At 46.9% G+C, this 26,119-nt stretch overlaps 1 protein-coding gene across 1 annotated transcript in view; it reads left to right on the top strand.

Annotated features, from left to right (window-relative positions):
• LOC115901579 (calpain-13-like) overlaps positions 1–25,822 on the top strand; it is a 47,344-nt gene extending 21,522 nt beyond the window's left edge. Inside the window, exons 7-20 of the mRNA XM_030944289.1 lie at positions 733–818; positions 2,113–2,187; positions 3,952–4,121; positions 6,044–6,192; positions 10,095–10,255; positions 11,774–11,810; positions 13,354–13,416; positions 14,361–14,418; positions 15,634–15,701; positions 17,155–17,223; positions 18,240–18,314; positions 21,155–21,311; positions 24,338–24,393; positions 25,796–25,822. Coding sequence (XP_030800149.1) covers positions 733–818; positions 2,113–2,187; positions 3,952–4,121; positions 6,044–6,192; positions 10,095–10,255; positions 11,774–11,810; positions 13,354–13,416; positions 14,361–14,418; positions 15,634–15,701; positions 17,155–17,223; positions 18,240–18,314; positions 21,155–21,311; positions 24,338–24,393; positions 25,796–25,822 — 1,251 coding nt within the window. The remainder of the gene's footprint in view (positions 1–732; positions 819–2,112; positions 2,188–3,951; positions 4,122–6,043; positions 6,193–10,094; positions 10,256–11,773; positions 11,811–13,353; positions 13,417–14,360; positions 14,419–15,633; positions 15,702–17,154; positions 17,224–18,239; positions 18,315–21,154; positions 21,312–24,337; positions 24,394–25,795) is intronic.
• The last annotated feature ends 297 nt before the right edge of the window (positions 25,823–26,119 follow it).

Genomic DNA, 26,119 nt, shown 5'->3' with positions numbered 1-26,119 from the left:
GGGAAGCAGGCTGTTCCTGGTGTGTGAGAGAGGAGAAACAGTCTTTGCCCCACTTAATGAAGTGCCAAGACATCCAAGGGGTTGTCCTGAGGGGGAATGATTAGAGCCTTTGCCTTTGCCTGGGAAGAGACTGCCATGGTGTTGTTTCCAATGCTGCCTGTGTGGATAAGGGGAGCCAGAAAACAAAGGTTTGCTTCTCCTTTCCACTTCCACCATTTTGGCTTCACTCACTTGCAAAAGTTAATTGCTTCTGACTTAAATCAGTGGCAGCAAAAGGAGGAAAGCACCAGAACCCCCAGCTGCCGCAAACCACAGCCCCACAGATTGTGTTTATATTCCATTCTCTGTGCTGACTGTTGGCTTTCACTCCAGGCAGCCTGGTGACCTCATTCCTCAAAGCCTCTGCCTTTGCTGACTCACAGCATCAGATGTGCAGAATTAGGCACTGGAATTTCCCAAGGCTGTTGAATTCATGCAGTGTGACAGGAATGCTGCTGCTTCTCCCTGTGTCAGCTATTCACTGTCCTCAGGAAAGCAAAAATGGGCGAGGTTTTCTCTCACACATCCTTCCTTTGCCGTGTAGCAGAAGGCGCTGGTTTTTCGCTGCTGGGAAAATGAGATCAGAGGTTAAACCTGGTCTCTAAGGTGTAGAGGAAGTTCCATTTTATTACCCTTCTCTTCACTGAACTGTGAAAAGCTGTGGCTGAGTTTGTTTTTCTTTCCTCTTTACAGATCCCCTACGAGAATGGCTGGAAACATATCATCAGGATCTGGAATCCGTGGGGCCACGGGGAGTGGAAGGGGCCCTGGAGTGATAAGTAGGGTCTTAAAGCTTTAATATAATAGTGAATCAATCTTTTATAAGAACCTCTGCCCTGCACCCATTTTAACAAAACAGATATTTCCAAATCAGTTAATTATGAGCATTATTTCCATCTGCATAGCAACTGCCTGCAGAAATCCAATCCAGGGAAAACTAATGCAGCCTTGCTAGGCTCAGGTGTCCCTTCTTGTCTGTGTGTATGCATTTTACCCAGTGCATGATTCTACACAAGTCATGGATGGAAGAGCCCTTATTTCCTGGAGTAAGCTCTGACCATGTCCTTGGATGCTGCCTGGCTGCTTCTATTGAATCCTCCTGCAGAAATCACACATCCACCTTCCTCCTCTTTCTTCTGCTCCCATGAGGCTGACTCTGGGAGGAGGATGGTCAGATGAGTCCATGGAGCAGGGCAGCACTGAGCACAGAGGGACAGAAAGGGTGCTTGGTTATTCCAGAGGCAAAGTGCCAGGGAATGGCTTGAATTAATCTTTTGGATCCTTCATGCAGCTTTGGGGATGCAAGGACCACTTTGCTGCCTGTGTGGATAATCCAACATCTCTTTCCTAAAGAAAGGAATGATATAGACTGCAAATGTTTTGTACACAAATAGATCTTAGTTTTCCTTTTGGAATTGCATCAGTGTTTCCATGATTAGAGAGATGTTCTTGTGCCACTCTTAGGTTATTTAATAGCATCCCACCCCTCCCTGTTGCTAGGACCACACACAAGCACTCTGCTGAGAAAAGTCAGGCTGGAGTGTTGCATCTGGAAGGGTTGGTGGGTTGTGTGGATGTGTCTGAGGCTGGGATAACATCCCTGTGCTCAGGCAGCATCCTCCCATCCTTTTGGAAGGGTGGACTACAATCCTAAGTGTAATTGAAATGTCAGCAGCACGTTCACAGGTAAGCTGCACAGATCAATAAATTATTGATTCACGTGCTGTTTATTTATCCTAAACTCTGCAGAAAGTACAATTATCACTTAATTGCAAACATGCTGCTTGGAAACAACACATCTGACTGGGTAACGTGCTTCCTGCATGTCAGTGTGGAATATCAGTGCTTCAGAGTGCTGTGGCTTGGTGCCTCTCCAGCCTGGGGACAGGTGACCAGGACAGAGGGGAGGATTCCTCACCCCAGGCTGGGCAGCTCAGGCACAGCAGAGGCACAGAGTTCCATTTGCTGGTCCTGTTTCCAATGCACAGTTTGTTCATCCCTCCTGATCTTAGAGGAATAGGCCAAAGATGAGGAGCTGTGCCTCACATCTTGTCGATTTGTTCTTTTTTGCAGCTCTCCTCAATGGGACCGTGTTGAGCCTAAATACAGAGAAGCCCTCCTCAGAAATAAGGATGATGGAGAATTCTGGTATTTCCTTATTGATCCTTTATCCTACAGGGTTTTCTATTTGCCTTCATGATGGAAAAAGTAATTTTGGCAGTTCTCTGTGCTTGGTGGTGGCTCAAGGCACCCTGTGTTAGCTGTGTGCAAGCAGCAAATTGGAGATTGTCCTGACCCTGTGGTGTCAGAGGAAACCTGAAAAAATGGAGTTGGCCAAGATTAAGTGATGGGAAAAAAAAAAAAAAAAAAAAAGAGAGAAGTAAAAATCCAGCCCTCTGAGACCTGGTCATTTTGTCACACCGCCTCTCCTCATAAAGTGTGTGGTTTGAACCTTGGACTGACAGATGCTTGAAGGGGACAGCTGGCTAAGCAGGTCACTGAGCTTGTGCACTCAACTGCTCTGCAGGTGCTTGTGGTTTTTCACTGCCTCTGATTGCTCCCAGATACAGCTCAGCCACGCATGGGCTGTCCCTTAGAAAAACTGGTTATTCAGAAGGTGCACACGTGCCCTGGGGGGCTCTGAGGACAGCAGGGCTACAGCAGGTGGGTCTGAAACACACAGGTGAGGCTTGAGTGAAGCATGAGCATGGGACAGAGCTCTGTGGAGCTACAAGGGACAGTGGCAGAGGTGTGCTGGAGATGGCAGGGCTGCAGCAAGATACCCCTGAACGTGCCCTGTGGTTTACCCTAGGGCATTTGGGGCAATCAGGGCAGCCCAAGATGCACTGAGAGCTGAACCCTCCTACAAGGTAGCAGCCAGCAGAGCTGCAGGTGCCTGCAGAGCTCTCAGCAATCTCCCTTCTTACAGACATGGGGTGGATGTGGATACCTGACTGGTGTCTTCACAGAACCACAGGGCGGGTCAGGCACCACAGAGGGTGGGAGCAGGGTCACCCCAGAGCACGTGGCACAGGACTGAGATAAGATGGTTGTGGAATTCTCCAGTGAGGGAGACTCCACGCCCTCTCTGGGCAACATGTTCTGTCGCAGACATCTTTTATGAAAAATCCTTTCCTTAGGATTTTTCCTCCTGAGAAGCTGAGAGGCCAAAATGTAAACACTGATTATCTGCTGCTGTGGAATGCAACAGGTGCATCTGTGATTGGCCCATGTTGGATGTTTCCAATTAATGGCCAATCACAGTCAGCTGGCTCGGACAGAGAGTCCAAGCCACAAGCCTTTGTTATCATTCTTTCCTTTTCTATTCTTAGCTGGCCTTCTGATTAAATCCTTTCTTCTATTCTTTTAGTATAGTTCTAATGTAATATATGTCATAAAATAATAAATCAGCCTTCTGAAACATGGACTCAGATCCTCATCTCTTCCCTCATCCTAAGGCCCCTGTGAACATGGTCACAATGTTCCAGTGTGTGGTCATTTGCACAGTAAAGAAATTTGTCCTCATATTCAGGTGGAACTCCCTGTACCTCAGTTTCTGCCCATTCCCTCTTGTCCTATTGCTTGGCATCACTGAGCAGAGCCTGGTCCAACCTCTGGCACTCTCCCTTCAGATACTGACATTGATGAGGTTCCCTCTCAAGGCAGAACAGCTCCCTCAGCCTTTCCACAGAAGGAAGATCCTCCAGTCCCTTGATCACCTTTGTAGCCTCCACGGGACCTGCTCCAGCAGCTCCACGTCTCTCTTGTCCTGAGGAGCCCAGAACTGGGCACAGCACTCCAGATGTGCCTCACCAGGGCTGAGCAGAGGGCCAGGATCATGGACCTCCCTGACCTGCTGCCAATGTTCTTCTGTCTTGCACTGAACGATGACATTTCCCTCCTTCTCTGCAGGATGTCCTGTAAGGACTTCCAGGAGCAGTTTTCATGGCTGTATATATGTAACAGCACCCCAACATTCCTGGACTTTGGAGATGAGCACGGCACAGCAGCGTGGTCTCTGAACAGCTACACCAACCTGTGGAGCCCGGGCCTTCCCTCCAGGAGGAGCCGCTATTCCCGGGGTAAGGGATGCTCACTGCTCTCACTGCTTGTCTCCTCCTCCCCACTGGTGTGAAACATTCACTCCGAGCGCCGAATCGCACAAGTATCGATTGCCAGGTGTTAATGCCTGCCTTTCCCCATTGCGGCACTTATCAGCTAAACAGGCAGAAACAAAGCAACAGCGCTGGCTGCCGAGTTAAAACGGGAGAGTTGTGATTTAGGAACCCCGGGCTCCTTAAGTCAGAATGAGCTTGTATATCTTCTTCCAGCCAGCTGAAATAGGTGTTACTGGGGACCTCGTCAGAAAGTCTGGTCTGGCGAATATGCTGTTGATTTTACAGAGCAAAAAGTGCTCTGAAATGGAATGGATATGGAATGTCACAGACACATTCTATGAAAAATCCTTTCCTTAGGATTTTTTCTCCTGAGAAGCTGAGAGGCCTCAAAAACAAAATGTAAACAATAATTATCTGCTGCTGTGGAATGCAACAGGTGCATCTGTGATTGGTCTCATGTGGTTGTTTCTAATTAAAGGCCAATCACAGTCCAGCTGGCTCGGACTCTGGTCAGTCACAAGATTTTATCATTCCTTTCTATTCCTTTCAAGCCTTCGGATGAAGTCCTTTCTTCTATTCTTTTAGTATAGTTTTAATATAATAGATATCATAAAAATAGTAAATCAGCCTTCTGAAACATGGACTCAGATTCTCGTCTCTTCCCTCATCCTGGGACCCCTGTGCAAACCACCACAATGGAATGAAAAAAATGTGCTACAAAGCTCTATTTTTTAATGTAAAAAGGTCTTTTGGGGCTGATAAGACCAGTGGTTTTACTGCCTGTGCAAGAACTCTTCTGGCATTGTAAGCTCCAATCAATAGCAGTATATTTTTACATTTTTATCTTATCTCATCTCATTTTTTTTTTTTTACAGCTGCATCAGTGTTTGGGCTTTGTGTTTTTAATCTAGGATGGTAGTATCTGATCAGTGAAGAGGCTTCTTTTTTTCTCAAATGATAACCCTTGACTTAGCAGCAACCAGGTTTTGGGTTACAGATTTCAGGCTCCTGCTCCTAACCTGATCCCCAGGTCTCAAGGTGTGATAACAAACAAAGCAATGCCGGTGCTGCTGCACACCACACTCACTGGGACTGAGCAAGGAGCTGCAGGGGCTTCTTGTAGGCAAAGGGCTACAAAATGATGGAAAGATGGGGGTTGCCAAGCTCCAGAGAAGGCCCTGAACTGAGAGTGTGCAGGCAGAGCCATTTTCCTTGGAGCTGTGTTTCCCAACAGTAAAGTCCCTGTCCAAGTACAATCATTCAAATTTGCAACTTTCAAGGCCACCCAACACAGGGATCTGGCTTAAATTCTACTCTGCTGCCATCTCAGTCCTTTTTTCCCCGCTTAGGGCAGTTCATTGCCTTTTTTTTTAACCAGGAATGCTTCCTGTTAACCAAAGCCTTGGCCAAGAAGCAGCTGTTTCCCTCTGGGGCTCGATATTCTGTCTGTCCATCACAAACATTGGCAGCAGGAAAGAAGAGGGTAGCTTTGCACCATTTTGTCCTTTTCTATGTGTTTATCACCTCAAAGCCACAGTCCTGTTCAGCTCAGCCTCTGGGTCAGGTGCCTGATGAAGAGGCACTGCTTTTCTGCTCCTGGGAAAGCGTGCCATGCTGCCATGGAGGTGGAGCAGATGTAGGGGGGTTGAGAAATCCGCACGACTTCCGTGACTTTGCCAGAGGTTTCTAAAATGATGAATGTGCAATTAGTTTACCTCCAGATGCCTCAGCTTCTAGTGCTAGTGTGGAGACTGTAGGGCTCTGTTGTAATGAAAGGATCTTGGAGCAGTGACTGCTCCTCTGGGTCGACACAAGCAGGATCTTACACAACAGGCTCCTGCTGGAACATCCCTGAGCCTACTGCTAACCTATTAACACTTTCTCAGCAGGTGCAGCTTCAACAAACCCTCAGTATTTCTTCAGAGTGCTAGATCACAACCCAAAAACCTGTAATGTAGCAATTTCCCTCATGCAAAAACACGCTGAGCACGTGCAGGATGAAAAAAACCTGAGGATTGGCTTTTTCATCACCACGGTAAGCACAGTCAGATATCATGTGGGCACTGTTGTTCTCTGTGTGGTTTATTTTACCTGTGTGTGGGAATGCAAGACTGAATTGCCTTTTGGCCTGTTACAAAGTCAGTATGTGGTGTAAATTTCTGGGTGCCTTCTATTGTAGAAGACTCAGAGTAAAAATAGAGTCAAGCAGGCTTTCTTTTATACATGTCTTAAGGAAAAGGTGGCACTTTTAGTTCTGTAGCATCCCAGAATAGCCCTGGGAAGCTGAGGGAGCGCCTGGGTTAGGAGATGTGCCAGGGCAATATCCTCTGTACCAGCAGCACTGGTGGCATGCCGTGCTGGCTGGGCACAGGGCATGACAGCCAGCACTGGCCACAGCCTCGAGCAGCACTGCAGGCACAGCAGGGAAGCAGATTGTCTCTTGCTCCCCAAAGTGGGCCCTTCTCACTCACCCTGCTGTTTTCTATCTGAAAAGCTGTGTAGAAACATTTACAAAACACATGAGAGCCTTTGCTCGAGACCAGTGTAGAGGAAATCCACTCAGACCCCTGGGACATCCACTACAATTTCTCTGGGCTTTTTTCTTGGTGACTGTCCAGAGAGGTGCCTTTTCAAGCTCCTTTCAAGCCTTTTCAATGTTCTCAGAGCATTACCAGCCTTACTGAAAGCACAGTTGCTAGTGTGGATGGATGCTAACCCTTCCCAAAGTATTTTTCTTGTTGGCTGATGACTGTAGGAGGCTATTGTTCCAAACCCAAAGCCTAAAAAGGAAGCAGGGATTGCTACAACCCTAATTTCTCCTCATTCTCCTCATTACTGGAGAGGTTTGCCCTAGTCCCAGACTTTAAATAATTGGTGCCATAAGTTTAACAGCTCCTCATAAAGGGAGAGCATGGCTTTGTAGCTCATAAAAGAAAGTGTGTCTGAGAAATAAAAGATGTCATTAAAAGGGCATCCCTCCAGCAAGTGGAGCTCACTCTCCCTGTGGGAGGATATCCTCTGTCCTGTGCAGGTATCAAGCCTTGCAGCACTCCATTGGGCCAGCTGTGCCACTCAGAAAGAGCTGCTGCTCCTGGTGAAAGGGGAATTGCTCCTTCCAGCATGCCCAAAAGTCACCAGCCATGGAGGTCTCTGCTCTTGCCCGATGCACGTCCACCTTGGTTAGTTACCCATTTTAACAGGCGTGACCTTCACTGGGAGGTGATGATATAGGTCTTGGTTCCCTCAAAAAAAGGGATTGTTTAATCGGGAGGCAGACTAGGAGATGGATTTTCTCTATTCTTGCTTTACATATAAAATTTTTCTTCCCCTCCAGCTGATGCTCAGGTGTGTTTTTTCTCTCTTGGTATGAGGTGGATCAAGGGTGGATGAACCTCCATGAGTTTGTCAAGTGTAGATGACATGGCCTCTGTGGGCTGCCAGCCCGTGGCTCACCTCAGGCTGCCTTTGGGCTCAGGTCACTTGGGGTTCTGGCCTTATGAGTGACCTCCTGCACAGGAGCTGCAGGGCAGAGCAGAGCATTTCTGGGGGCACCAGGATTACTGTGGAGCACTGGGCAGCGAGGGCAAGGGAGCAGTTAGGCTGCTCTGCCACACCATTGTCACCATCATATTTTCTGAAAAATCCCCTTGCCCAGGATTCTTCTCCTGGGAAGCTGAGAAGCCTCAGGGGAAAAGGAAAACAATATTATCTCATTTGCTTCTCCTGTGTTTTGCTGCTTTGGAATGTGGTTTGAGATTGTTTACCCGCAGGTGATTGTTTCATGTGCATTGTTTTTACTTAATGACCAATCACCGTCAGGCTGTGTCAGGACTCTGGAAGGAGTCATGGGTTTTCATTATTATCTTTTAGCCTTCTGTCTGTATCCTTTCTCTATTATTTAGTATAGTTTTAGTATAGCATTCTCTAATATAATATAGATCATAAAATAATAAATTAGCCTTCTAAGAACATGGAGTCAGATTCATCATTCCTCCCTTTGTCAGGGGTCCCCAAAAATACAACACATCATGGCTTTTGTCAATCTAATGATATTGGTGCACATTTGTACAGAGGATTATACAGAAAACATTCCCTCATGGACACACACGAAGTGTTTTAATATGGGAGCTGCCCTACCAGCTCCTCACAGCCAGCCTGGTGTCCTGTCCTGGTAGCAGCAAAAGCCAAGCCCAGGAGCTAAAACCAGACTGGGTGTGAGTGCCATTCCCTCAGTTTATTTCCCAGTGTTCAGCCTCCGTGCCTGAGAGCAATCAGAACACCCTGGGGTGAAAATTTACAAGGGGTTTCTTTGCACAAGGGGAGTGCAATTGGCAAGATTCACGTGGCTTGACTCTTCCTCCCAGATCTGCTTTCTTTGCTGTGATTCATTAGCAGCATCATCCATATTGTATTTGCAGGGAATGCCCCGACAAAGGCAGGAATGGTGCACCTGACTCCATGTTCTCAGAAGGCTAATTTATTATTTTATGATACTATATTATATTAAGAAATACTATACTATAATAAAGAATACAGAAAAGATACTGAATGCTAAAGAGATAATAATGAAAACTTGTGACTCTTTCCAGAGTCCCAACACAGCTTGGCCTTAATTGGCCAATGAGTGAAAACAACTCACACCAGATCCAATGAAACAATCACCTGTGGGTAAACAATCTCCAAACACATTCCAAAGGAACAAAACACAGGAGAAGCAAATGAGATAAAATTTGCTTTCCTTTTCTCTGAGGCCTCTCAGCTTCCTAGGAGAAAAGTCCTGGGCAAAGGGATTTTTTCAGAGAATGTGAATGCCACACATCCGCTGTTCGGTACCTTTTGCAATGCATCAAATTGTTGCTGTGAAGTAAAAGGAGCATTATCCCCTGGCAGGATGAGAGGAGAATGCAGTGCAGGCAAGGATGCAAAGCAGAATGGACGTATCTGATAGCTCTAGGAAGCCTTTGATTAAATATAGACGTGGAACACTAATACATGGCTGTGAGGGAAGTTTAATGTGGTGTGATAGAGCTGAGAAATGTATAGAGGCTGATTCTTATCTCACACCAGTTTTGATTCCACTGAGATATTAATCTGCTTCTGCTTTTTACCAGAAGGAATGTGGAATAAGGCTCAAAAGTGGGGAGGAAAAAGTATTACACCATTTATTTCTTTGCAGCACTGCCCATTTCTATCTGCTCCAAATCTGACCCATAATACTTGGCAGTCTGTGTACCTCCCAGCCCTCTGTAACACTAGTCATCCTCTTTTTTTTTTTTTCCCTTCCAAAATAGCAGTTTTATGTTATTGTCTCCCAAAGGCATGGCTCATAAATAACTCTGCCACGCTGTATAACCATTCTAAATGGAATTTATACACGCTGATATATTTTGGGGAATATGTTAAGGAAGGGTTTTTTATTATGCTATCTTTACATGTCATCATAGTAATAGCTGTTGCATTATATTTGTTTCATCTCAGCAAAAAAAAATACTGGAATAACAGATGAAAGATCAGAATACTCAGTTTTCTTGTGACACTTGCTCGTTTGGATTGGGATTCTTGAAGCATTGTCATCTGGGTGACATGCTTAGAGGGCTCTCTGACCTCTTTGAGTCAAAGAAGATCTCAGGGAATTTTTTAGTAATAGCACTCATCCTTGATTCCTTCATGAGCTCTGCTTAATGTTAATTGAAGTCCTCTTCAAATCTCCTTAAGCTCATTTTGGCTTCTGTTTCTTTCACTTTCTCCACCTTTGACCAACTCTGATATGTCCTTGAGAAAACCTGTCCCCTGGTTGGGTTTACAGGCCACGGGGGAGGTCGAGGCGTGGTGGATGCAGATTCAGAGAGGTGTGGGGATGGCAGGCTGTGTGAGTGTGCTGCCTGATTTACTCTGGTTCCCAACAGGAAGGTAGCCAGCTGTATTTTTTTCTTTCAGGAGAACTCCAGAGTTCTGAAGCAAACCTTTCTCAAGGCTCGAGATGTGACCAGCTACCTGATCCTGAGCCCAGGAACCTACGCCGTGGTTCCTGCTGCAGCAGAGGACCAGGAATTCCAATTTCTCCTACGGATTTTCATAAAGAACCAGGACTACCATGAGTAAGATGATACACACTCCTTAAAGGCCCCAGAGCCAGAGTGTGCCAGGAATTAACTCTTTGCTGTCAAGATACCTGATGTGGCAATTTGCTTTTGGTGTGTCCTTGGAGGGTGGGGAAGGCACAGAGGAGGGTGAAGCCCCTGGTGAGTGGGATCAGGCGTGCACTCAGCTGCACAAGGGTGCCCACTGCAGGGCAGGGCAGGAGCTCATCTGCAGCCACCCTGCAAAGGGTCCCAGCTTTGCTACAAAGAGAGCAATAATTGTGAGATGTGTCCTCTACCCCTGATTGTGGGGACATTTCTCTTTGCTGAAAAGAGGATGGGGAGCTTGTTTTCCCTAATTCTTAGCAGCTGTTTGGTATTTTCTTGCATTCTGCTGGCTGGATGCCAGATGGATCAGGTCCCTTTCTGCTCAGAGTGGGACCTGGAGAAGCCAAGAGCAGTGAAAGGCCTTGATCCCTTCACTCAGCCACCTCACAGACAGGCAGAGCTCCCTGGGGGCATGAGAGCAGCCTTGAAGATAAGTTTAGTGGAAAAATGGTGTCTGAGTTGATGCAAAGGCAGCTATTACCACACACACGCTCACATTGCCACCTGAATGTGGTATTGTGTTATATTTGGGTGTGGTTTACTCCAGGTGAGCAAGCTCTGAGTCTCAGCACTCAGCCTCACCAAACGACCTGCAAGCATCACTGTGCAGTGCCTTCCCCTCAGCAAGCTTCAGAGTGGATGTGATTGCAGCTCTGACCTCACTGGCCCATATCTTAATAATGAGATTGCTTTCCAGGCTTTGGTCCCTGGCAGAAACAGCCCAGAACCAGCTGAGGCAGCTCCTGAGTTATGGGAGCAAACACAAGGAGTGTGTGCTCTGGGCTGGACTGCCTTCAGCAGAGTGAGTCATGTGTGAGACAGCTCAGCCCTGGAAGTGAGCTTTGCAGGAGAGCCTGTGACCCTCACAGACCTTCCTGAGCTCAGCCAGGTGTGGAGATGACCTTCCAGTGGCTCTTTGCAGCACGCGCCTCTACAGATATTATAAAAATAGAACCTGGCTTGTCTAATTTCTCTACCGAAAAGCAAAACTCAGGTACTGAATCTGATGTCTTAGCAAGGGTGACCCTGGCCCAGTTTCAGGCAGGCTGCAGACATTTAGATGTTGCCTTTTAATAGCCCAGATGCTGTTTTTATTCCTGACTGTCCAGCTGAGCAAAGAGAGAGGAGGTGAAAGATTTCAGTGGCTCAGGGCAGGGCAGCCCTGTGTTCTGTGTGCTGAGGTCAGCCCTGGCATGCTCAGGGTGAGACAAACTGCCTTTCTGTGCTGGACACTCAGCCCTGTGTGCACAGAGAGACCCAGGAGCAGTGCAGCAGCCTTGTCTGAGCTGGGCCATGGGTGCTGAGCATCCTGTGGGGCTGTGGGCTGGGTGAGGGCTGCTGGTGGTGCCTGCCTTCCTCCACAGCTGCAAATCAGCGCTCTGGAAAGGGCTCTTTTCTCCCAGTTTGATTCTTGGAACTCTTTTCTAGGAACTCGAGCTCCCTGACCAGCCCAGGGCTGCCCATGGTAAGAGTCTGGAAACTGGTGCAGGTCCTGGTGGTGATCATTTGGTCACTTCTACTGACTCCTCTTCATCTGCTCTTTTCTCCCTCTACCACCCACCACTGTCCCATTGTTTGGCACCCTGCAGCCTTGCTGGGAGGGCAGGACACCTCTCTGGAGAGATGGGAGGGACAGCAAAGCCCTTCCTCTTCTCATGTGTCTGTTTCAGAGCCTGATTTTTGAGGAAACAGGTCTTATACAGTCCCTTTGTCAGTCTGTCCAGCTGTCCTTTTCACCTCACCATCTCTGACAAACCAAATATAGAGCAGGGGAGAGAATGCTTAAAAGATTCTCATTTCTTCCAATGTCTGTAAAATGGGTATATATCTATGGGGGGGAGAGAGGGAAATATAATTCCTAAGAGTGGGATTGGACATGCCTTCCCCATGGGAATGATTCCCTTTAAGTGCTTGTGCCCTATAAAGCACAGGAGTCCATAGAGATGAGACTCAAATCAGATTTCTGCTGCTTTTCATCAGGATATCTTCAGAGACAGAGACATAAAGCAAACCACACTTTGAAACTGGCTGCATCTCTAGTCCAACCCCCATCTTGTCCTCTCCAGCCCAGCCCCCGTGGGTTTTTTGGCTTCTTGCTGTGAGCTGTGCACATTGCCAGGGCTGGTCCCACCAGCAAAGCCCTGCCACCGAGAGGCTGCTGTTTACAACCTGCAGAGACACAGATCTTTGAAGCCAGAGGTGTGAAGGAGAGCAGAAAGCAGAGTCCCTTCCTTGTGATTCATTTTCCAGCACACAATTAGGCCCCATTAGAGGGGTGGTGTAAATGGTGACTTTTTATCTCTTCCCACTGAGGAGCTGTCAGTTTACCTGGCTGTTGTCCTTAGCCAGAGTTCTGACTTTGAGGGATTGTGGTACCCACAGTTTCTGCTCCTGTTCAGGTGTTTGGGCTTCTTTGGTGTGAAGTATCTCACACAGAGACGAAGGCATTGGATCTTGGGCTTAGATTTTTTTCTGAAGACTTCATAACGTTAAGGATAATTCCCCTTAGTGCCTGGTGGATTTTTCACTGGAAGGTTGGCCAAAAAAAAAACACTTAACCATTGAATTGCGATTGCTCAGGTATAGTCCAAGCTTGTCTTGGGACTGAGAAGGTACAAGAGAAAGGAAAAGCCAGCTTTTCTGCTCTGTTTTCTTGTTCACATGAATCTTCCCATGCCCTGAGCAGTGATCCCAACCAAGGTCCACCAATAAGGATCAGGCTCATGTATTGACCCTCTAAATTCCATCCTAGATGTGTTCTGTCTTCTTCCTTAATCCCTGAACTGTTCCTCCCTGGTTGTACTAGCTGCTAACACCCAAAATGCGCTTCTTCCTTCATTGCAGTAGCAGTTGCTCACTCTTAGTTCACTTAATTTTGGGGGATATGAAAACTGCAGCCTGTGCTGCACATTCCCTGCCCCTCTAAAGTGCTGTTCGGATCTGCAGACTTTTGCCTCCAGTTGTTTTGTAGCTGAATTATTTATGTCTGCTCTTTGTTTTCGATGCAGGATGTACCAAGACAGAACCAGGGCAGCTCCTATAAGGCTCTTTTCCTAAGGCACGCTAAGCAGGTACCCTCTCTAAAACATATTGTTGGAAAAAAAAAGACAAAAAAAAAACCCATCTGGACTTGCAGAAAAACTGATCTATGATGTTGATACAAATCCATTTAGAATTTTTTTTTTTGAAATGTAGCTCCATCCTCAAGTGGATACCCTGAAAATGGTATTGATTGACCTGCCAAAACCCCCAGAAAAATGGGACATTGAGCTGGGATAGATTGTCTAGTGCCATATATCAGTGGAATATTGGAGATTTGTAGTTGAGCTGGTGATGGGCTTGCATGTGTACTTTTTTTTTTTTTTTTTTTTTTTTTTTTGTTTGTTTGTTTATTTGCTGAAAGCAATTAGAAAGCCTTGGGTAGTCCCCCCCCCTCTCATCAGCATCATTTTCCATTTGCCTTCTCAGCACTTGGAAACCAGACATCAGTCAGCGTTTGAGTAATTGATTCCTGCTCTTTCAGAGCCAAGCTCTGTGTTCACAGGAGATGCTTTTAATGGTTTAATAAACTGTTATAAAGAACTCCTTGACTTAGTCAAGAGGAAAAAAAAATCGCTGTCAAAAGTCTCTGCACGATGAACCTCTGGCAGTTAATGGTTACATCAATGCGTGAAGGTGAAAACGAGCAGGGCTGCCCTGGGGGTGGCTGGGGTGGCTGATGGGCAGCACTGCCTGTGCTGCCAGCCCACCCACACAGTGCCTGCTGTGCTGCCCATCCACAGCTCCCCATCCCTGCAGAGCAAACCCCGCGGGGATGGAAGTGCAGCTGGAGTGCCCCGGCAGCACGGAGAGCCTGGTCGTGCCCCAGAGAGGATGCTGCTGCTCCTTTGATAGATATAAACAGAGGTTCTTGGTTGCCACAGTGCCTGAGAAAAAAAAAAAAGGTTTGGGCAAAAGTGACACAGGAGAAAACTTTATGCTCACAGACCTCTCTTTGTGCTTTATTTTGCATCAGGGCTCGACTATCGATGCCTCGCAGCTGCAACAACTCCTTAATGAAGTGATCTCCCAAGGTAAAGCTTTTGCAGCCCAACTAATGCTTTTGGTGCTTCCCTATCCTTGGACAAGAGTCAATTAGTCACAGGATTTAATGGTGTCCCGATGGTCCTTAAACAATCCTCTTTGTGGCTTCCTGCACTGTGGGATGAGAGCATGAGAGGGGCACAGCTGGGGGGCTGCACCCAGCTCAGCCATGTGCTCAGCCAGGCTCAAAGTGCTCTTAGGACACTAAATCAGCACCAGTGGCCTTTCTTGTCACTGCCATTTCCCTTGTCTTGGTTTGGAAAGACAGGAGTCTGCTAAGGAAGGCAGGAGCCTCCCCTGAAATGGAGAATGTAAACCCTCCCCACCCCTCTGAACTGCTATAAATTTTAAATTAAGGGGCTCTCAGGCAAAAACATGGGAGCAGGAAATAACAGTTCTTTAATAGGGAAAGGAAAAAAACCAAAAGGATAAAATAAACGATGCAGTACAGTAGAACAGCACTGACAGAGTCAGAACCCAACCTGACACCCTGTGGGTCAGGGTGTTGGTAGCAGTCCCATTGGAAATGTGGCTGCAGCCCTCCTGAAGTGTCAGGTGTGGTTCTGCTGGAGCAAGGGGGATCTGTAGAGAAGGATGTATTCTTCCTCTGAAGATCCAGTGGAAGAAGAGAGATCTGCTGTTCCTCTGGGGAATCCAGTGGAGAAAGCCGTGCTGGTGTCTCATAAAACCTCAGGTTATATCCGGGTAGGAATGCTTGGCTCCTCCCTCTGGGCGGAGCATCTCCCAATGGGATGTTATAGTTCTTATCAGCCATGCACTGATATTCAATAGTCTGTTATCAGTAATGTCCCCTCCCGAAGGAGGTGTGAATGTGGTCACTCAGAGAGAGAGATAAGGCAAACTGCCCACTTGACAAAAGATAATCTGCCATCCAGATGGGAATGGAAAACATCTTGCATGCAATCTTCAACATCCCTTATGTCAGGAGGGAAGTGTTTCCATCTGTGGGCAGGGCGAGCCCACACAGGGCACCTGTCCCTGGGGAAGGTAGAGGTGTCTGAGATGTGCAGGTTCCCTCAGCCTGGCACAGAGCCCCTGCTGCTGTGTGAGACCCTGAACCAGAGCTGGGGCTTTGCAGCTGTGTGAGCCTTCAGCCTGGTGTCCTCCTTGCCTCAGAACGGTGTCCTGATGCCTGTCACAGCCCTTGCTCTTGCTAATTCCTTCTGTTTTGTCAATCCTTGCAGATGAAATGACCAGCCTGGGAGGGAGATTCAGCTTTGATTCATGCAGAGGCATTTTAGCTCTGATGGATGTATCCTTTCAGCAGAAGCAATAAACTTCCCTGGTGCTGCCCATCCTTGCCTTGAGTTATGGCTGGGCTGAGCATCCCAGTGTGAGAACCTGCAAGTAAATATTAGCCCAAATCCCCAATAAATAACTGTCCCAGAGTGCATGCAGGACTTTGCTGTGCATGCCCTGGCTCTGCTGTGTCTGCTGCAAGGTGAGGATCAGCCTTCTGCTGCCAGCCAACTCTCTGCTCTCATTTTGCCCTCTCTGGGGCTCGGCTAAGCTTCACCCTTGGGTGGGGGTCTCAGGCAGAGCTGAGACAAGGAGGCAGGGCAGAGTTTAGGCATAGCTCAGCTGTTCTGTGGTGCTTGCACTGCCTGGGGTGGCACTTCAGCAGGCTGCCAGCAGGGCTGGTGTCAGGGGCAGAGACACTGTCAGTGCTGAACCCCAGGCACCGGCCTCACAGGCCATCCCAGAGTGGATTTCCAGTGTATCTTTCCTATTTAGCTGAGTGACTCAGTCCTTTTACTGCTAACAAGACAACACAAGAAACACATTTCTGGCCATTGTAGAACAAGAGGGCTCCTTGATGGAGACATACATCTCCCTCCTGTGTTTCTTCTCCTTTGCTTGCTCATTGTCTCTTTTCCTCCATGACTCGAAAAAGCTTTGAGACATTTTCAGACCTTTAAAAACTGCCAGAGAATGAATTAAAATGACCAGAAGTCCCTCTCTCTTTCCAGCTTTCAGCATCGAGCCAGTGAAGGAGACTTTTCCTCCTCTGCAAAGCCTGTCCTGGGATAAGTGGGCACTGTGAATGCATGGCACGTGCAAAGAGCTGACAAAGCCTCTGCTCTGCTGTAATTCAGGATGGATTTTTAATTCTCTGGCCTGCAGATAACCCATGTACAGTGTGACCTATCCTGGCCTGCAAAGCCAGGATCAGCTTTTTTCACTCAGGTTCCACGACAGCAGCATTTGTCTGCTTGCATTTCACTGGTGACGAGTTTTGCTTTCGGGGAGGTTTCACCATCCCACACAGGGGCGGGTGCTGTGTGTCTGCCCAGGACTCCTGGGTGGGGAATGGAGGTTTGGGATCATCTCCTCATGCTCTTGGCTCCTCAGGGCCTGTTCTCCTGGAGGATGCAGGCAGAGCAGATCCTGTGCAGAGGCAGGGCCATGGGGCCACGTTCATTCACAGGGGTGTCCGTGCTCCGGGGCTAAATGTCACCCTATGGTTAAAGGCACCTTATAAATAGAAACCTTTTGTGGTTTGTGAGCACAGGCATGAGCAGCTGTGCAGTGTGACAAAGAAGCTGGATTTAAACACCACTGAGAGCAGGAAAACCCTGGCTTTTCTCAGCACGACGTGACCCACAGAAGAGGCTGCATCTTATGCGATCAGCTCCGTGCAGGCAGCAACCAAGCCAGCCGGGTTCAGCTCTCATTAAGCGCTCGACCCTTAACTAAATGCACAGCTCAACTCCAACGGGAGACTCACCCTGCAGGAGTTCGGGAGCCTCTGGCGAAGTCTCACTAAGTACAGGGTACAGGGGAGGGGGTGGCTCTCTCCTGGGATGCTGTGGATGCTGTGGCTGCTGTGGATTCCGTACCCGGGGGCTCTCCAGCAGCGGGGAGCAGATGCTCGGTGCTCTCGGAGCGCTGTGGGGAGAAGCTTTGCAAGGGTTGTTTGCTAAGGGGAGAAGCCTTGCAAGGGTTGTTTGCTAAGGGGAGAAGCCTTGCAGGGGTTGTTTGCTAAGGGGAGAAGCCTTGCAGAGGCTGCTTGCTTTGCTTAGCGGGTCAGAGTTCCCTCCTCTCACGCCAGGGAGGCAGTGGTGTGTGTCAAGTGCTCCAAATGAGCAACCCAGGCTTTTCCAGCACAGAGGGAAAAAGGTAGCAAGGCCAATTAGGCTCAGAATCTGATGGAAATCTCCATGTCTGTGCCACCACTGGCAATTTTTTTTTTCTTTTGAAATGACTTCTTGAACGGAGTCATCTGAGAAAATGTCATTTCCTCATTTCTGCAGTTTCTAGTGGAAATGTGTAGGATCTGATAAAGGCTTGTCTGGGAGAAATGTTTCTGCTCCAGGACAGGCACTGGAAGCAGTGACATGGTATTTAGGGTCCCACCTAAATTCTTGAGGGCGTGCATGGCAGCCTCTCTGTGTCAGGTGCTTCTCCCTCAGCCTTGGTGCAGGACAGGAGGGATTCCTCAAGAATCGGGTTTGGGTGGGCTCCAGTTTGTTCCCTTCCTCTTGAGATGCTCTGAGACCACCTAGCTGCCCATCTAGATAGGGGTGCTCTTCCCACTGACCGCGCCTCAAATGTGCTGGGGTGTGTTGGGAAAGCAAAAAGGCTTCTGCCCACCTCAAACTGTGGGATTTCTTACACAGTAACATTCTGTCAGAGCCTTCTGAAAATGGGTCTCCCATGTCACAGCCCGCCCCATCTCACCTGCTGGACTTCTTTGCAGCGTATTTATTAAGGGAGGAGAACTGGTTCTGGTGGTAAATGTGGGGAACGGTGGTAAGAGCTTGAAATCTGCATTTGCACTGTGCTTTAGGAGATCTTCTTCAAGGAAGACAGGAACCGTTCTGGATTTCTTGATGTTGCTGAACTGGAGAATGCCATCCAGGCAGCAGGTACACCCAGAGGGGCTGAGAGCTCCCCTTGCTTTCCCTGGGGTGCTGAAGGAAAGGATGAGGAAGGAAAGGACGAGGAAGGAAGGGATGAGGAAGGAAAGGATAAGGAAGATAGATAGATAGATAGATAGATAGATAGATAGATAGATAGATAGATAGATAGATAGATAGATAGATTGATTGATTGATTGATTGATTGATTGATTGATTTTGGGGAGAAAGTGGCCTGGATTTCCCAGAGATGCCAGTCAGATCACAGCTCTGCTGAGAGGTCTGTGCTGGGGAACCAGCAGAAAGGTGCAGAGAAGTGCAGCACTGGCCAGAGCTGCTTCCAGGTCATGGATGGAACATCCAGCAGGGAGGAAAGGAGAAAGGAAGAGTGGATTCCAGCACTTGCCTCAGTTCCTGCAGTTCCTCTCCAGGGCAGTGACTGTCTAGAAGGGAAAGCCACAGCGACAGGCATTTGTTTAGTTTGCACTGACCTCTGTTGGCTACTGAGTGCTGCAACTCTCGGTGAGTGCACACGAGTGAAGCATTTCAGCTGAGTGGTCTCAAAGGAGACTTTGTGCATGAAGCACATCTCTGACACAACCATCCCCTTTCAATTATGCACTAGAGAAGCTCCCATTTGGCTTCTGGAGCTCAGAGAGGTGCTGTCCCAGGAGGAAACTGGTGCAGGATTGCTATCCCTGGAAGCCATCAGCTGAGGGGATGCATATATATATATTTTTTTTTTTTTCCCTGCTGAGAGCTGGGCAAAGCTCTGTCTGAGCTGCACCTGCACCTTTCAGACAGGTGATCAGCACTGATCACAGTCTCACTGATCACTGATGCGCCAAATGTCAAAGGAGAAGTTGCCATTCTGTGAGAAAGATGCTAAAGTGTAAAACTGGGAGGAAAATTGTGCATGGAGAAGTCCTGCCAGCCAAAACAATGCAGCTGTTTGAAGGCATAAAAAACACTTGTTAAGTGGCAAATTCAATACGTGTTTGACTACAAGTAGTTCTGAGTGGGGAAGAAAATTACAAGCTCATTCTTGCTGCCCTCTGAGCCAGACATCTGGATTTGAATCTGGCTTGGCAATGGGATGCTCCCTGTCCTGGCTTTTGAGCAGGAACCCCAGAAGGGGTTTGGGAGCTTGGTGCTACCTCTGGGAATGGTATTAATGTCTCTAAATCCACCTCCTAGCCAGCTGTTCCCTGAAGTGTTCAGTGCTTTCCCCAACAAAACACTGCAGTGTGTGCTTAATTTTCACTCTTTTCCTAATGCTTCCAATAATAATAATGGATCAGAGTAAAGCAGGCCAGCTGCATTAACAGCAGTGCTGCCCTGAAATGCAGCAGCGTTGGCCTGATGTACTTACAAACTCCTCTTTGGCAACAGCAAATGATTCAAGATAATTTTCATAAATAGGGAAACATCAAGTCAGTAATTAATATCTTGGCCAAAAACCAGAGGGAGGAATCCAGCAGATAAAAGGTTTGGGAAGTAGTCTTACAAATCAGCTGAAAAGTCTTGGGAACAGAGAGGACTGACCCTTCAGTTTTGTTGATGAGGTTGATTGAGATGTTGCCAAGTGAGCAGATTTCAGAGCAAGTGTATCCCAGACTGACCAGGCCAAATTCTTGGTGTTTTCCTAGTGTATACTTGACTGTAGCATCCCATAAGTAATATTTACTGGAACCTGCTCTCTGGAGAGAGCTTGATTGAATTCCTACTGTCTTCAAAAGCTTAAAAATAGAATTCATTGCTCACTGCTACAGTGGTTTAAAACCAGACTCAAAGAAGACAATTAATTAGATTAATTTTTAATTACTATCTTTATCTCATTTGAGAAGAATATAAAATCATGTTTACCTTAATTTGAAATGTATCTTAAGCCCAAATGTATTTCCATTCTTTAATTATTCAGCATAATGTACCTTCTTCCTGCTGGAGACCTCCAGCTAGGCTCATGCAACCAGAGTTTGTCAATGGTGGTACTAAACCACTTCCATCTCTCTCCCTACACAGGTATGGAGAAGCCATTTCTTTTATTTCTGCTTTTTCAACTAATTTAGCTCCATGATGAGTTCATTTAAAACTGAAAAGTTCAGAGCTGGTTGAAAAAGCAGGGAAGTTACTTCACATCCAGCTGAGCTACTAAAACCTGGAGTGAGCAAATGAGACTTTTCTGAAGTCTCAGAGAAGGCATTAAACCAAAGCTATCAGTCCAGCTCTCTGCAGAAAATTTCCCTTTTGTTTTGCAAATCAGCTTTTAGTGTAAAATATATTTAAATCATTCCTCTCATATAGCCAGCACATTTAGGGTAGTTTTATTTAACTACTAAAAGAATCATTCTAAAAAGCAATTTTTGTTCATTCAATTGAATACCGATTTCCATCCAAACAGACTGCGACATAAATACTGAATAATCAGCTAATAAAAAAGAAATGCACCCTTCACCATTTTCTAATAGAAGAGAAAATGTAAAAATTAAGAATCCCAGGCATGCTATGCAGCATAATAGCCTGAGCATGCAGCAATGCAGCATCTGCCTCTTTAGCAGAAAGAGCCGGTGGTATTGGAAACGCTACGCTCAGACTTTTACAGTTATGAGCCAAAGAAAATCACCCTTTCTTATAGAAAATAAAAGCTAGAAAGGCAAAGCAAGATAACACAAGGTTAGTTAGCTCAGTGTTTGCAGCTCACTGACTTAAGCCACAACGGGACTCAGTGAGTAAGGCGACTTTTGTTTGCCATTACCCTACCCCGACTCTTGGGCACGAAGTGGGGGAAAAGCTGTCCAGGGGAGGGGGCTGAGGGTGTTGTTGGCAGGGTGCAGGAGGCCAGCAGAGCTGCTCCATCCCTTCCCAGCGTGTCTTTGCCCCGGCAGGTCTGTCCACGGACGCGCAGCTGCTGCGGCTGCTGATGCTGCGCTACGGCGACGGAGCCGGCAGGGTTGGCTTCCGCGACTTCGTGTGCTGCATGCTGCGCCTGGACACCATGAGCCGTGAGTGCCAGCCCTGCCAGGGCCCCTGGCAGCAGGGCAGCCTGCACAGCCAGCCTCAGAGAGGGACAAGGGACACGACACAAGGCGTGGGAATACTGGTCCAACAGCGTAGCTTCAAGCGACACAGCTGCCCCGAGCCCAGGCATGGCCCAGGCAGCTCTGTGGGCAGCCTGCTTGCCAGGAGCTGGATTTATCTCCTGTGCACTGGTACAGAAAACTAGGTGACCCCAACTCTGGGAATGATTAGCATCTGACTCCATTGATTCAGAGTGCTGAACAATTGCTTTATTAAAACTGTATTATGTTACAGAATCACAGAATGATGAGGTTGGAAGAGACCTCAGATCATCGCGTCCAACTATGCCCCAACACCTCAACTAGACTATAGCACCAGTCTTTTTTTAAACAAATCCAGAGATGGTGATTCTACCACTTCCCTGGGAGGAGCATTCCAGTACTTTGTTATTCTTTCAGTGAAAAATTTCTTCCTAATATCCAACCTATCCCTTCCGTGATGTGGCTTGAGACTGTGTCCTCTGGTTCTGTCAGTTGCTCCCCGGTTACATTACAACTCTATTAAAGAGACACTATACTATACTACAAAGAATACTAAAGAATACAACTTGTGACTGTCTCCAGACAGCCAGGACACAGCTTTAAGCCAATTGGCCGAGGAAACAACACAATCCTCAGCAGAATCCAATTGACAAATCACTTCAGGTAAACAATCTTCCTAACACATTCCACGTGTGCAAAAACAACAGGAGCAGCAAGCAGAGATAAGAACTGTTTTTCTCTTCTTCTCTCTGTGCTTCTCCAGGAAAAAACCCTGAGAGAGAAAATTATGTCTCTCTCTGTTCAGAGAATGTGAATGCCACACACTGAAGCAACCAGCAGCTAGGGAGTAGCTCAGTGTTCAGTAAAGTTCTCTCAGTTTTTTGGTAAGGAGAAAGTCCAGTATCCTCTGTGGGTAAACAAACCCATTCCCCATGTAGCATCCAGCTATTGCCTGGCACTTGCAAGGAGGGAGTGCCTGTAAATGAGCTTTTGCCTGAATGGAAATGAAATTGTGTTTTACAGAATCGTAATTTTTGCTACTCTAATAATAAGCATTTTGACTGGAAATATTGGTAGTTAAAGCCAGCAACTGTGACCCCTGTGCTAGAACATTGCTACAGCACTTTATTCCATCTTTGGAATGAGCTGGGTTTCAGCGGTGCATGGAAAGGAGCATTCATTTCCTCCCATGTGTTTGTAGCACTGATGTTTAATGGGCCAACAGTGGTCAGCAGATCTGCTTGGATGACACTGCTGAAAATCCCATTTCGAGGGAGTACAGCACAAGCAGTTCTGAGAGCGTTGTAAAATCAGAGCGTGTCCTGATTTTAATGCTTTCATTAAAAAAAAAAAAAAAGAAGCTTGTAAACACCCATTTTTTGTGATTATACATGTCACTTGCTGTAGATGAAAGTTTTTATGCCTAAATTAGTGCCACAGTACTTTTTATTTCTGTTTTAAAAAGATCCTTTTATGTTTTAAGAGCCAATGTAAAGACAAATCCTTTGCATCCATGTGGAAAGGAGTGTCTAAAAGTTTCATTGCTGTCTGTAATGAGAATCTTAAAATGCTTTCCACTCTTTCAGTTACCACTTTACAGAGGGTTTAATGTGGAATACATCTCTCAAACTTTTTAGATCATGGTGAATAAGTTTGTTACAGGAGAGGATAAGGGTGCCAAGTGGGAATAAAAGGCAGTCAACCTTTATGATGATGTGAATGCAGCAGGGGAAGATAAAATCTGTCCCATTAAATCATTATTCATCCTTTCAAGATAGCCAGAGATGAGACCCAAACCAAAAGCAGCATCTTCTTTGCAAATTCTATTTAACTGGAGTTAATGAAGCAGCAAAGAAGCACTTACCTCTGCCCAGAGGAGGTAATTTCAGCGCTGCCACTTTTTCCTAAAAAGACTGCTGGGTGCAAGCCCAGCCCTGCATTTGCAGCCTTGTGAAAGCACTGGGCACAACACAGGGATTTCCTTGTTCTGTGCCTTTCTTCAGAGCAGTGCAGGCTGGATGTGCCACCTTTCCTCCCTGCTTTGGGCCACAGAGGTAGCTCTGGTGGCCTCCTAAGGGGCAGATGAGCAATGAGCCCTTGTGCCCTGTTCCTACCCTCTCCCAGCAGCCTTTTTGCTAAGGCTGGCCACGTTTCAGAACACCTGTAATCTTACAAAGTCTTTTCCATGCAGGGTGGGAAACTCCAGGCTCCCAGAGAAATGTGTCATTCAAGGATAGGCAGACTTAAATTTGTTTCAACTTTTTATTACTGTTATAAGAGCATATTTCTAGGAGAAAAGTAATTTCAAAATAAATAAAAAACCCTCAAAATACTGTGTTTTGAGTTTATCCACATACTTGGGTTTGAAGGCTTCTCCTAGACATACTGCAATATAAATATGCACATAGAATAACAATATTTGAATGGATTTAAATTTCCTGATGGCAAAGTGTTCTGTCAAAAAAACTTTCAGCAATGTTAATTTCAAACTGTAGCTGAATAACAGCAGCATCTGCATTTATATTCCCTGCAAAAAGCTTGCAATGATGACTTCAAGAGAATCACTTTCTTTAGGGCACGCTGTGATCACTCACTGCCAGGGAGGATGGAAAAGGACCAACAGAAAGTTTCCCTGTGGGAAGATGTGTTTCATTAGTTCACCATCCTCCTGTCACTCTTCGGGCAGGAAAACAATTGAAACAAATTATGAGAGGAGATGAAGGCAGCCACATTGAGCGCTGCCTGTCCCTACACGTCTGCCAAATTCTGGCCCCAAAATTGGGATCCTTTCCCAGGCTGTGATCCGAGGGCCAGGGCAGGAGGGGTACCCAGCACAGAAATGAGATGTGGCCAGGCAGAGCATCCCAGCACAGGGACTGCAGCTCTGCTCCTCACCTGCCACAGCTTTATGTCTGCGTTGCATTCTTGCTTCTTTCTCATGAAATAAGGTTTTTTTGTTCTGCCCCTAGATGCATTCCAAAACTTAGCAGAGGGCGGATCACAAATTTCGATGACAGCAATGGAGGTAAGAATGCTCCTTCTTCTCTTCTCTTCTCTTCTCTTCTCTTCTCTTCTCTTCTCTTCTCTTCTCTTCTCTTCTCTTCTCTTCTCTTCTCTTCTCTTCTCTTCTCTTCTCTTCTCTTCTCTTCTCTTCTCTTCTCTTCTCTTCTCTTCTCTTCTCTTCTCTTCTCTTCTCTTCTCTTCTCTTCTCTTCTCTTCTCTTCTCTTCCCTTCCCTTCCCTTCCCTTCCCTTCCCTTCCCTTCCCTTCCCTTCCCTTCCCTTCCCTTCCCTTCCCTTCCTTCCCTTCCTTCCTTCCCTTCCTTCCTCCCTCCCTCCCTCCCCTCCCTCCCTCCCTCCCCTCCCCTCCCCTCCCTTCCCTTCCCTTCCCTTCCCTTCCCTTCCCTTCCCTCCAGCTCCAAAGTGGGAGCTCATTTTAGCAGAAGGGTGAAGTTGAAGATGATGTGTGATGTGTGTTGCTAGGTTTTTGTCCCAGCAAATAGTGGTGGAGGTTTTGCCTGGCTGGAAGTACCTCCTGTGTGGGAGGTGTTTCCCTAGGGTTCCCTGGCCCCACTGGAGCACAGCTCCATCCATCCCTGGCCAAGGCATGGAGTCTTCTCTTACTGACACCAGCCTGTCATTGCTGGAAACATTGCTCAAAGTGACTTTGAGGAAGTAACCAAAAAAAAAAAATCCGTGCCCTCATTTCTTACTGCCCCATCTGTTAATCCTGAATTGCAAAGCATCTTGGTTTTAAGACAGAAACAGCAGACAAATGCTTGCTGCTGCTGTTTGTCTTAAAAGCACAGTCTGAAGGATAGCTCAGTGAATGGGGATACATCAGGCTTTTTATCAGCTAGTCTGAAGCAAAAATCCTGCTGTGCTCCACAGTGATATGCCTGAGTACTGCATTTTATCAGTCTGGGGACTGTTATTTGACAACCCGGTGTTTAAAAAGATTTTTTAAAAGAGCCTTTTACAATCTCACCAGCTCCTGTTTACACTCTGTGGCTAGTGCAGAGCCTCACTGTTTTAATTCTTTTCTTTTTTTTTTTTTTTTTTGCACCAAGGGCAGAGCACAGTTTGCAAGCAGAGGACCTGGACCTATTTTATGGGGTAGTCTGTAGGACAGCCAGGTTCCCAGAAGCTGCTATCCCTTCCACCTGCAATCAGGCAGGTGCCACACTTTCCCAGCAACTGCTCCTGCTGCAGCTGCTGCAATAATTTATCATGGAAAACAACATATGGAAAGAGTTTCTGGGTCTGAATTGTAATAAGGGAGAGAGGCAGTTCCAAAATCCCTCAACTATCCTGTGCAGTACAAAAGGACTACAGTCACTGGGTCACCCCTGAAGGTCCTGAGACAAGTCTGAAGGCTTGATGTATACCATTTCTGTCTAATTGCACCTTTTCTTCTCCCTTTTTCCAGTGGCTGACCCTTGTCATGTACACCTAGAGAGATGCCAGAGGTCATGGTAAGAAATCTCCTCAGTGCTGACAAGAGAGGGTGGGGCCCTTGCAGGAAGCTCAGCCTGCAGTTATGGGGGGTTTTGAGAGAACCAGCTGTGAGAGGAAGAGGGAAGGAGGTGAGACCTGCAGCATGAGAAGGGCTGTAAGGGGAATTGGACTTTGGGCTATTTTTTTTCCTGAGGAATTGCTGATGACCTTACCAGTCAAGCAGACCACCAATGGGCTCAGCTAGAAATTGCCCCCACCTAAGATAATAGATGAGAGAGCATAACTTATATTTTTG

The sequence above is a fragment of the Camarhynchus parvulus genome, chromosome 3, assembly GCF_901933205.1.
Source record: "Camarhynchus parvulus chromosome 3, STF_HiC, whole genome shotgun sequence".
Lineage (NCBI taxonomy): Eukaryota > Metazoa > Chordata > Aves > Passeriformes > Thraupidae > Camarhynchus > Camarhynchus parvulus.
Note: the sequence above shows the minus strand (reverse complement) of the source record. Positions and strands in the feature narration are given on the sequence as shown.